The sequence below is a fragment of the Nycticebus coucang genome, chromosome X (assembly GCF_027406575.1).
Source record: "Nycticebus coucang isolate mNycCou1 chromosome X, mNycCou1.pri, whole genome shotgun sequence".
NCBI lineage: Eukaryota > Metazoa > Chordata > Mammalia > Primates > Lorisidae > Nycticebus > Nycticebus coucang.
Window position 1 is genome coordinate 44,959,835 of NC_069804.1, and position 12,117 is coordinate 44,971,951.

General features: G+C 39.1%; 1 protein-coding gene across 1 annotated transcript; it reads right to left on the minus strand.

The window, feature by feature from the left end:
• Positions 1-9,146: 9,146 nt before the first annotated feature.
• Positions 9,147-11,833, minus strand: LOC128577979 (vacuolar protein sorting-associated protein 35-like). Its single transcript, XM_053580345.1, has one exon. The coding sequence runs from the start codon at positions 11,797-11,799 to the stop codon at positions 9,409-9,411; it is 2,391 nt and encodes a 796-aa protein (XP_053436320.1). The 5' UTR covers positions 11,800-11,833; the 3' UTR covers positions 9,147-9,408.
• Between the last annotated feature and the right edge of the window lie 284 nt (positions 11,834-12,117).

Genomic DNA, 12,117 nt, shown 5'->3' on the forward strand with positions numbered 1-12,117 from the left:
TTCTCTTCTGCAGGGGAACTGCTGAGTTATTCTGTTCTGTTCTGTCAGTAACATTAATCAGGGGTGAGACTGGACCTGAGTGAAAACCCCCCAACCTTCATCAAGTGCCTGAGGTTGCCTCACCTCCTCCTGTTAGAGAGAGGCAAAGCGCAGTGGCCTGGTAGACTTCCTTATGATTCTAGCAGGTGCAAACTCCTGGAGTAGCGATTCACTACAGGCAACTGGGTCAGCCAACTGCTGAGCTATGAGTGACTGGGTGTGACAGTGGTGCAAGGTGGGATAGGAGGCAACAACCTTCCCAGACTGATCTATTGGCTGGGTGGATCCTCCTGACTCCACGCAGCACTGGAGCAAGCCACACCAGAGTAGTCACCAGACCCGTGTGATCCAGTTCCCAGAGACATCTTAAACTCTCTCACCCGAGACAGGTGCAGACTGAGACAAATGATTTGGACTTTTTGAACTGAAGCAATTTCCTGAGGACAAATCAGGTGGTGCCCTGGCTGCACGGTGGTAGGAAGGTTTGATTTTTTCTTTTCCAATTTTTTGTCGTTGGGGTGTGAGGTGACTTAATTGCTGATATTTCTCCACAGCTGAGAATTCAATGCAGAGTATGTGTTTCACTAGGGTGGAACAGAAACCAACTGAAAACAAGACAGAACCACTTAACTCCACCAAACCAGACAGGGCCCCAATATCTCAGGCCATAACACTGTACAGGCCCTCGAAAAAGCCCCAGGGGAAAAAATCAAAGGGAGTAAAACAACCATGGGGCGGAATCAGCGGAAAAACTCTGGTAACATGAATAACCAGAATAGATCAACCCCGCAAAAGGAAAGATATGGCAGATATAATTGAAGATCCTATTCATAAACAACTGGCTGAGATGTCAGAAATCGAATTCAGAATTTGGATTGCAGACAAGATTAACAAAGTGGAATTAGGAATTCAAGGAAAAATTCATAAGTTGTCTCAAGAATTTGACGAATTTAAGACAATACCACCAAAGACTTAGACACACTGAAGCAAGAATTTGAAGCCCTCAAAGATATGAAAAATACAGTAGAATCCCTTAGCAGCAGAATGGAGCAAGCAGAAGAAAGGATTTCTGACATTGAAGACAAAGCCTTTGAATGCTCCCAAACTCTCAAACAGGAAGAGAAATGGTGAGCAAAAACGGATCATTCTCTCTGCGAGCTCTGAGATAATTCAAAGAAGGCGAATATCTGAATAATTGGAGTTCCAGAAACAGATGAAGCGGCCTCTTTGGGCACAGAGAACCTTCTGTATGAAATTCTGAAAGAGAATTTTCCAGACATGCCTAGAGATTCCAAAATTCAGATAGCAGACTGCTTCAGAACCCCAGCACGACTCAACCCCAATAAAACATCACCCAGGCATATCATAATTACCTTCACTAAAGTTAATATGAAGGAGAAAATCCTCAAAGATGCCAGGATAAAGAAAACCATTTCCTTCAAAGGGAACAATATTAGAATGACTGCAGATCTCTCTGCTGAAACTTTTCAAGCCAGAAGAGGGTGGTCACCAACTTTCAATCTCCTAAAGCAAAATAACTTTAAACACTGGATTTGTATCCAGCTAAAATGAGTTTCATTTATGATGGAGAAATTAAATACATTAATGACATTCATAAGTTGAAGAAATTTGTCATAACCAAACCAGCTCTTCAGGATATTCTCAGACCTATCCTCCATAATGACCAACCCAATGCCATACCACAAATGTAAACTCACTCAGAAACTTCGGATCAAACTCTAATTTCCACACTCGTGAAAGGATTAAAAATGCACACTGGACTTTTGAAAAAGTCGATACCCAAAACTTCACCAGACTTATCAATATTTTCCATTAATGTGAATGGCTTAAACTGTCCTCTAAAAAGGCATAGGTTAGCTGACTGGATACAAAAACTCAGGCCAGATATCTGTTGCATACAAGAGTCACATCTTAACTTAAAAGACAAATACAGACTCAGGGTGAAAGGATGGTCATCCATATTTTAGGCAAATGGTAATCAGAATAAAGCAGGTGTTGCAATTCTATTTGCAGATACAATAGGCTTTAAACCAGCAAAAGTAAGGAAGGACAAGAATGTTCACTTCATATTTGTAAATGGTAATACTCCTTATGATGAGATCTCAATTATTAATATCTATGCACCCAACCAGAAGGCACCTCAATTTATAAGAGAAACTCCAACAGACATGAGCAACTTGATTTCCTCCAGCTCCATAATAGTGGGAGATTTCAACACTCCTTTGGCAGTGTTGGATCGATCCTCCAACAAGAGGCTGAGCAAAGAAATCTTAGATTTAAACCTAAGCATCCAAAGTTTGGATTTAGCATACATCTACAGAATATTTCATCCAAAAAAAAGTGAGTACACATACTTCTCATCACCCCATGGAACTTACTCCAAAATCAATCACATCTTAGGTCACAAGTCCAACCTCAGTAAATTTAAAGCAATAGAAATTATTCCATGCATCTTCTCGAACCACCATGGAGTAAAACTTGAGCTGAGTAACAACAGGAATCTGCATAGTTATACAAAAACATGGAAGTTAAATAACCTTATGCTGAATGATAGCTGGGTCAGAGATGAGATTAAGAAAGAAATCGCCAATTTTTTTGGAACAAAAAAACAAGGAAGACACGAACTATCAGACCCTCTGAGACACTGCAAAGGCAGTACTAAGAGGGACATTTATAGCACTGCAAGCCTTCCTCAAGAGAATGGAAAGAGAGGAAGTTAACAACTTAATGGGTCATCTCAAGCAATTGGAAAAGGAAGAACATTCCAACCCCAAACCCAGAAGAAGAAAAGAAATAACCAAAATTAGAGCAGATTTAAATGAAATTGAAAACAAAAGAATTCTAGAACAGATCAATCAATCAAAAAGCTGGTTCTTCGAAAAGTCAATAAAGTAGATAAACCTTTGGCCAACCTAATCAGGAAAAAAAGAGTAAAATCTCTAATCTCATCAATCAGAAACGACAAAGATGAACTAACAACAGATTCCTCAGAAATAAAAAAAATCCTTAATGAATAATACAAGAAACTGTATTCTCAGAAATATGAAAATCTGAAGGAAATTGTCCGATACTTCGAAGCACGTCACCTTCCAAGACTCAGCCAGAATCAAGTGGAAATGTTGAACAGGCCCATATCAAGTTCGGAAATAGCATCAACCATACAAAACCTCCCTAAAAAGAAAAGCCTGGGACCAGATGGTTTCACGTCAGAATTCTACCAAATGTTTAAAGAGGAATTACTACCTATATTACTTAACCTGTTCCAGAAGGTAGAAAATGAAGGAAGACTACCTAACACTTTCTATGAAGCAAACATCACCCTGATCCCCAATCCAGGAAAAGACACAATAAGAAAAGAAAATTATATACTGATATCACTAATGAATATAGATGCAAAATATTCAACAAGATCCTAACAAACAGAATCCAGCAACACATCAAACAAATTATACATCATGACCAAGTCGGTTTTATCCCAGAGTGTCAAGGCTGGTTCAATATACGTAAATCCATAAATGTAATCCAGCACATAAAAAAAATTAAAAACCAAAGACCATATGATTCTCTCAATCGATGCAGAAAAAGCTTTTGATAATATCCAGCATCCCTTCATGATCAGAACACTTAAGAAAATTGGTATAGAAGGGTCATTTCTTAAACTGATAGAGGTCATCTACAGCAAACCCACAGCCAATATCATATTGAATGGAGTTAAATTGGAATCATTTCCACTCAGATCAGGAACCAGACAAGGCTGCCCATTGTCTCCATTGCTATTTAACATTGTAATGGAAGTTTTAGCCACCGCAATTAGGGAAGAAAAGGCGATCAAGGGTATCCATATATGGTCAGAAGAGATCAAACATTTGCTCTTCGCAGATGATATGATAGTATACTTGGAAAACACTAGGGACTCTACTACAAAAGTCTTAGAAGTGATCAAGGAATACAGTAGCGTCTCAGGTTACAAAATCAACATTCAGAAATTGGTAGCCTTTATATATACCAACAATAGTGAAGTTTTAAAAACAATTAAGTACTCTACACCATTCACAGTAGTGCCAAAGAAGATGAAATATTTGGGAATTTATCTAACAAAGGACGTGAAAGATCTCTTAAAGAGAACTATGAAACTCTAAGAAAAGAAATAGCTGAAAATATTCACAAATGGAAAACATACCATGCTCATCACTTGGAAGAATCAACATTGTTAAAATGTCCATACTACCCAAAGCAATATATAATTTCAATACAATCCCCATTAAAGCTCCATTGTCATACTTTGAAGATTTTGAAAAAATAATAGTTTTATATGGAGTCAGAAAAAAACCTTGAATCGCCAAGACATTACTCAGAAATAAAAACAAAGCAGGAGGAATTACGCTATCAGACATCAGTCTATACTACAAATCGATAGTGATCAAAACAGCATGGTATTGGCACAAAAATGGAGAAGTATAAGTCTGTAACAGAATAGAGAACCAAGAGATGAATCCAACTACTTACCGTTATTTAATCTTTGACAAGCCAATTAAAAAGTTTCAGTGTGACACACTTTATGGGGGCAAGACATGATTGCAAGAGGGACTTTACCTAACAATTGCAATCAGTGTAACCTGGCTTATTGTACCCTCAATGAATCCCCAACAACAACAACAACAAAAAAAAAACAAAAAACTTTCAGTGTGGGAAAAGATTCACTATTTAACAAATGGTGCTGGGTGAACTGGCTGGCAACCTACAGAAGACTGAAACTGTACCCACACCTTTCACCATTAACTAAGATAGACTATCACTGGATCAGAGATTTAAACTTAAGACATGAAACTATAAAAATACTATAGGAGAATGCAGGGAAAACCCTTGAACAAATTGGTCTGGGCGAGTATTTTATGAGGAGGACCCCCCCGGGAAATTGAAGCAGCTTCAAAAATACACTACTGGGACTTGATCAAACTAAAAAGCTTCTGCACATCCAAGAACACAGTAAGTAAAGCAAGCAAACATCCCACAGAATGGGAGAAGATATTTGCAGGTTATGTCTCCGTCAAAGGTTTAAGAACCAGAATCCACAGAGAACTCAAACACATTAGCAAGAATAAAACAATGGATCCCTATGCAGGCTGGGCAAGGGATTTGAAGAGAAACTTCTCTGAAGAAGACAGGCGCGCTGCCTTCAGACGTATGAAAAAATGCTCATCATCTTTAATCATCAAAGAAATGCAAATCAAAACTACTTTGAGATACCATCTAACTCCAGTGAGACTAGCCTATATCACAAAATCCCAAGACCAGAGATACATAAACAGACAGAGACACATAGACATACAGACAACACCCACGACAACAGCAACATAAAAACATCTGCAATAAAAATAGTGATAATCATAAACTAATTGAAAAAAAAGAAAAGAAAAAGAAAAAAGTGGTGTTCATAGAAAGGTTGAAAGAGAAGAAAGAATAAATTAAAAATAGAAAAAATATAAATAAAAATATATCTATATAAAAAGTAACAATAAAAAATTAACAAGAGCTCCTTCAAGAAAATGGTGAGGGAAAAACAGAACAAAACAAACAAAAAAAAAAGAGAGAGAAAAAGAGATAAGAAAAAAAAAAGGCACCAACCACAAAAGTATTATTCTTGTATGTAGAAATATACATCTATATGTATGATGTAGGGATCAACTTTCGTAGGAATGTATTCACACTGAAATATACTTTCTGGAAACTCAGTGTCGCTGTGAGTGGTTTCCAGACTTATACCTGATTCACAGTTTATACTGTTACCATAGTAACCACCTTCCATGGCCAATGGCCATGTTGGAGTTTCTGTAAAAGTTTGTCACCTAAGTGTTGTGTAACCTCGGCTGTTCTGCTCCAGAGAGCACTCACGATCGAGCTTCCCACTCAGTGCAAGAGTCCATGCTTCTCAAATCTTTCCACACTGCTCCCAGTTTCTCCTGCAAAATGGCAACTGCAATCGGCTGTGGGGGAGGGTGCTTCTGGGTTTGCGCGTTGCTGGCAGGTTCCGCAGCTGGAACCGTTTGGCTGCTGGAGTGGTCGGGGACCTTATACTGAGTTTTATGGTTCAGAGTTTCCCTTTTGGATTGGGACCCACCAGTTCACTGTGCAGCCTGAACCGCCAGCCCACTCCAACATTCTCCACAAGGAATGCTATTCAATCACTCCTGGACGGGGGGATGGTGCCCCTCCTTTTGGGTTGTTCAAAATGTCTGTTTCCCTGGCGTGATCGCTTCCCTTCACTTTTCCATCAGGTTGCCCAGCTCCCCTGGTTTTCAGTGGCTCTCCTCAGTTCAGGAATAAATATTAGGCAATTGGGTTTTGTCAGCATTTGCAAGCTGCTGTCCTCCGTAAAGGAGGGGCCTGCTGGACAGCACAGGCAACCAGGGAAGAATCTCTACAACAGAGTCTGAGGTTTCAAATTACCACTCATATATAGTAATCCATCAATTCACTGAGCGTCTACAGCTGTCTGTCCACATCAGTAATTCACACACGGGGAAGGTCCACACCCCCTTTCCTCTCACCTGATGGCTTTGGGTGGGCTACATGTCCGTCCTGTCCGCCATCATGCTCCACCTCCATCTCCATCATTCTTTAAGGCTGCATAATATTCCATGGTGTATATATACCACAATTTATTAATCCATTCGTGGATCAATGGGCACTTGGGCTTTTTCCATGACTTAGCAATTATGAATAGGGCTGCAGTAAACATTCTGGGACAAATATCTTTGTTATGATGTGATTTTTGGTCTTCTGGGTATATGCCCAGTAGAGGGATTACAGGATTGAATGGCAGATCTATTTTTAGATCTCTAAGTGTTCTCCATATCTCTTTCCAAAAAAAATGTATTAATTTGCATTCCCACCAGCAGGGCAAAACTGTTCCCTTTTCTCCACATCCACGAAAACATCTCTGGTCTTGGGATTTTGTGATATAGGCTAGTGTCACTGGAGTTAGATGATACCTCAAAGTAGTTTTTTTTTTTTTTTTTCTGTTCTGTGGAGAAGTTTCAGGATTTTTTTTTTTTAATTTTTTTTATTAAATCATAACTGTATACAATGATATGATTATGGGGCATCATACACTCACTTCATAAACCATTTGACACATTTTTATCACAGTGGTTAACATAGCCTTTCCGGCGTTATCTCAGTTACTGTGCCAAAACATTTACATTCTAAATTTACCAAGTTTCGCAAATACCCCTATAATATGCACCACAGGTGTGATCCCACCGATTCCCCTCCCTCTACCCACCCCCCCTTCCCACTTCCCCCTATTGTTAAGTTGTAGCTGGGTTATAGCTTTCATGTGAGAGTCCCAAATTAGTTTCATAGTAGGGCTGTGTACATTGGGTATTTTTTCTTCCATTCTTGGGATACTTTACTAAGAAGAATATGTTCCAGCTCCATCCATGTAAACATGAAAGAGGTAAAGTCTCCATCTTTCTTTAAGGCTGCATAGTATTCCATGGTATACATATACCACAATTTATTAATCCATTCGTGGATCGATGGACACTTGGGCTTTTTCCATGACTTAGCTATTATGAATTGGGCTGCAATAAACATTCTGGTACAAATATCTTTGTTATGTTGTGATTTTTGGTCTTCTGGGTATATGCCCAGCAGAGGAATTACAGGATTGAATGGCAGATCTATTTTTAGATCTCTGAGTGTTCTCCATATATCTTTCCAAAAGGAATGTATTAATTTGCATTCCCACCAGCAGTGCAGAAGTGTTCCCTTTTCTCCGCATCCACGCCAGCATCTCTGGTCTTGAGATTTTGTGATATAGGCTAGTCTCATTGGAGTTAGATGATATCTCAAAGTAGTTTTGATTTGCATTTCTCTGATGATTAAAGATGATGAGCAATTTTTCATATGTCTGAAGGCCGTGCGCCTGTCTTCTTCAGAGAAGTTTCTCTTCAAGTCCCTTGCCCAGCCTGCAATGGGATCCCTTGTTCTTTTCTTGCTAATGCGTTTGAGTTCTCTGTGGATTCTTGTTATTACACCTCTGTAGGAGACATAGCATGCAAATAGCTTCTCCCACTCTGAGGGCTGTTTGCTTGCTTTACTTACTGTGTTCCTGGCTGTGCCGAAGCTTTTTAGTTTGATCAAGTCCCCGTAGTGTATTTTTGAAGCTGCTTCAATTGCCTGGGGGGGGGTCCTCCTCATAAAATGCTCGCCCAGACTGATTTCTTCAAGGGTTTTCCCTGCATTCTCCTCTAGTATTTTTATAGTTTCATGTCTTAAGTTTAAATCTTTAATCCAGTGAGAGTCTATCTTAGTTAATGGTGAAATGTGTGGGTCCAGTTTCAGTCTTCTGCAGGTTGCCAGCCAGTTCACCCAGCACCATTTGTTAAATAGGGAATCTTTTCCCCACTGAATGTTTTTAATTGGCTTGTCAAAGATTAAATAACAGTAAGTAGCTGGATTCATCTCTTGGTTCTCTATTCTGTTCCAGACATCTACTTCTTTGTTTTTGTGCCAATACCATGCTGTTTTGATCACTATTTTTTTTTTTTTTTTTTTTTTGTTAAGAGCAACTTTATTGTTTCACTGGTGCAAAAAAGAAAAAAAAATCATGATAATTGTGATGCATTGCCCTCTAAATTTACAATAATGAATGGTATACATAAATTATATAAAACCACATTTCCAATTTATACTATTAGAATCAAATTATTTTGATAAATATGTCCAGAGTTTGACATAAGTTCCTAAAGGATGGTTGAATCCAAATATGCAAAATATAGCTTCTGGTTTTGACCATGGTGCTTTAAAATTCTCAAACATGCATTAATATATTCTAGTTGTAGGGCAAATATTACACATGGCCTAATCCTGCATTAGGAAGAAGCCCAAGCTGAATTTCACATACAGTATTCCTTTCCTCTAAATTATCCTCAAATTGGACTAGAGAACAAAGAGACAGACACTTTGGGGTTAGTACTTCCCAGTAATGAAGAAAACACACAATCAATAATGAAACAAAACAGGAAAAAAAAAAAAAAGGAAAGAGAGCTTCATTAGTAGCCAAGTGGTTTTGTTTTTGCTTTTACACATCACAGGAATTTTAAATGGCAGGTTAGTCATGCTACTTGGGTGGTAAGACAGACTTGGACACTTATGAAGTGAATGACTTTATTAAGGTCCTGAAGGTGAGTGTCTGGAGGTGCTGGGTAAGACACATCACAGGTAAGAAATAGGAAACCCACCTCAGCATTTCTGAAAGGCACAATCTATGGAAGGGAAACCTAGTATAACAAAACCCTTAGTGGATAGACATGGAAAGTAGTATGTTGAGCTGTTATCTTTTTAAAGGATGAGACCTTCATAAATTGGCCCCTCAGATTCTGGTGATTCCCGCCTCAAGCGCAAATGCTCCAGTGTGTTATGAAAATGTTTGTTAATCTGCTCCGTTTCTTCACTAGATTCAAGATTTGTGAGGTCTTCTCTAATTTTTTGGATAAGCTGGTTTAAAACCTGAATTGTTACCGCATCATTTTCCTTTTCATAAAAATAGATATATCTGTTCAGAATTTCTATAAAAAGCTGCACTTGTAGAGAGGGATCCATGCACTGATTTGCTATTTTTAGAGCTTTCTTTAGGCACTCCATTACTCTCTTGCCTCCATGAAGCTCCTCTCCGTTTTTGTCTGTGTTTCTACCAGACCAGAAGAGATGCGCACAGGTGCTCACAGCACGGCCCTGATCAGGTTTCTTCAGCAGTTTGGAAGCAGCAAGTGCACACTGAGTCCTCAATGGCTCGTGATTCTCTTCACTGAAGCACTTCATCCTTTCAAAAGTACCAATGATTAAGGTGATGGCAGCCAGCTGTGCTTTGGAATCACTGATTTCATCTTCATACAGAGAAAATGCCTGGGACATAAATTCATACGCTACTGTTTCATGATTTTCAAAGCCAATTTCTCCAGCTGCTAGAGCTCCTTGAAGAAAAAGTCTTAAGGGTAATTCTGCCAACTCTGCTTTGATCAAAGCACTGATAGTCTGGTGAGCAAATGAAAAAATCTTCTGGCATTTCTTTTCCCATTTGTCATCCATTTTAGAATTCTCTTTGTATCGAAAAGCCAGCTGGTATGCTGCAAATACCAAGGGTGGCAGTGTGAAGCGAATCCGTTGATTTCCACCAGCTCCAAAATGTTTTCGTGCTGTGTTTAAAATCAAATACTGCTGATCAGGGTCCTCAGATCTCAGAAGGTGAATGAATCGGCCCACGAGGCTCTGCTCATCAGCAAAGTCTTCTGGATCAGGGTCTTCTACAGGCTGATCTGGCTGATCTTGAATCAACGTGGACACCAAATTCATTATAGAATCCACCTGGTCCTGAGAGACAATTTCTGTGTTATAATCCAGAACATTGCTAAGTACGTAACAACTCATGCTTTTTCTGGACTCATAGTCAAAGTACTCAAAGAGTGGGTGAAAATGTTTTAATTTTAAGACTGTTAAAATATTGTTGTAAGTGTCAACAGGTATCTTCAAAAGTCTGGTGAGCTCCTTTGAAACTGCACTGCTGGTAGCAATATGTTCAAGGTTGAGCTTATTGAATATCTCCACTGTTGTTTCTAGAACTTTATCAACATAGTCCACACGATCAGGGTAACATTTCATGGCAAGATTAATGAGAGAGACTTGTAAAGATACAACATCCTCTGAAGGCATGTCTTGTCTAGACTGTATCACTGTAGCCACCTGCTGTGAAAATATGTCAAAAAGTTTAATATCTGCTGGGATTCCAGGTCCATCTTCACGGTGAGCAAATAAAGCTAATCTATCAATTAAAGCAATGATTATGTTTTTCACGTTTACATTTTGGTGTAACTCAGCACAGGCCCGAAGAAAAGGATTCAAAGTCTGGAGGTGGAATTCATCAGGGAAAACCTGAATAATACATTCCATGAGATACTCCTGAGCCAGAGCATCTCTACAATTCACAACTTGCTCCAAGATGCCAGTCAAAACAATCTGTTTGTAACGTTCTACATTTACGCCTTCCAACTGACTGAGGCGCACCAAATTTGTTCCCACGAGAATTCTCAGCTCTTGTCTTTCTCGTTCTCGTTTTTCTCTATCTCGGCTATGTCCCTGATGCTGCATTCGCACCCAGAGCTTGTTCATTTCTGCAAAGTTCAGTAGTACAAAATCCATGGAATCACTTATATCACCAGTTGTTTCTTCATCTGTTGGCTCTCCTTCATCAGGTAAGATATTTCTGGTACACTGAAGAAGATAATTCCGAAGAAACAGGCCCCTCAAGGGATGCTGCACACCACGGCACATTTCTACCAAATCCTTCAATATATCTTTCCTGGACTGAGGAAATGACTTGACATATACAACTCCAACGGTGATCAATAGATAAAGCCTTGGGATAATGTTTCCAGCATACTGTACAAGTTCATAGAGATCTGCCACTTTTCTTCCTTTGGCAAATTCATCTGTCAAGTAGACCTCTAAGTAGTGCAGCTCATCAGAAATAGCCATATAAAGTTCATAATAGCTCTTTGGTGATAACATGGAGGTCCGGAGTTCACCAAGCATATTAGAAGCATGTTTCAGAGCATCCATGAGCTTGTTTTTATCCAAGCATCTCTTCATCTGGAATGACTGGACCTTCACAGCCTGGATAGCTTCATCCAAGAGCTTTTCCTGCTCATCCTGAGGTGACTGCTGTGTTGTAGGCATGGCGACTCCCCAGAGCCTGCAGCAAGCGGCATCCCTTGATCACTATTGATTTGTGGTATGGTCTGAGTTCTGGTAGCGTAATTCCTCCTGCTTTGTTTTTATTTCTGAGTAATGTCTTGGCTATTCGAGGTTTTTTCTGATTCCATATATAACAAAGTATTGTTTTTTCAAGATCTTTAAAGTATGACAGTGGAAATTTAATAGGGATTTCGTTGAAAATATATATTGCTTTGGGTAGTATGGACATTTTAACAATGTTGATTCTTCCCAAACATGAGCATGGTATGTTTTTCCATTTGTTAACATTTCAGTTATTTC

What these genes read in the sequence shown, in the direction of transcription:
- LOC128577979 (XM_053580345.1), bottom strand. Translation starts at nt 11,799, where the DNA reads ATGCCTACAACACAGCAGTCACCTCAGGATGAGCAGGAAAAGCTCTTG.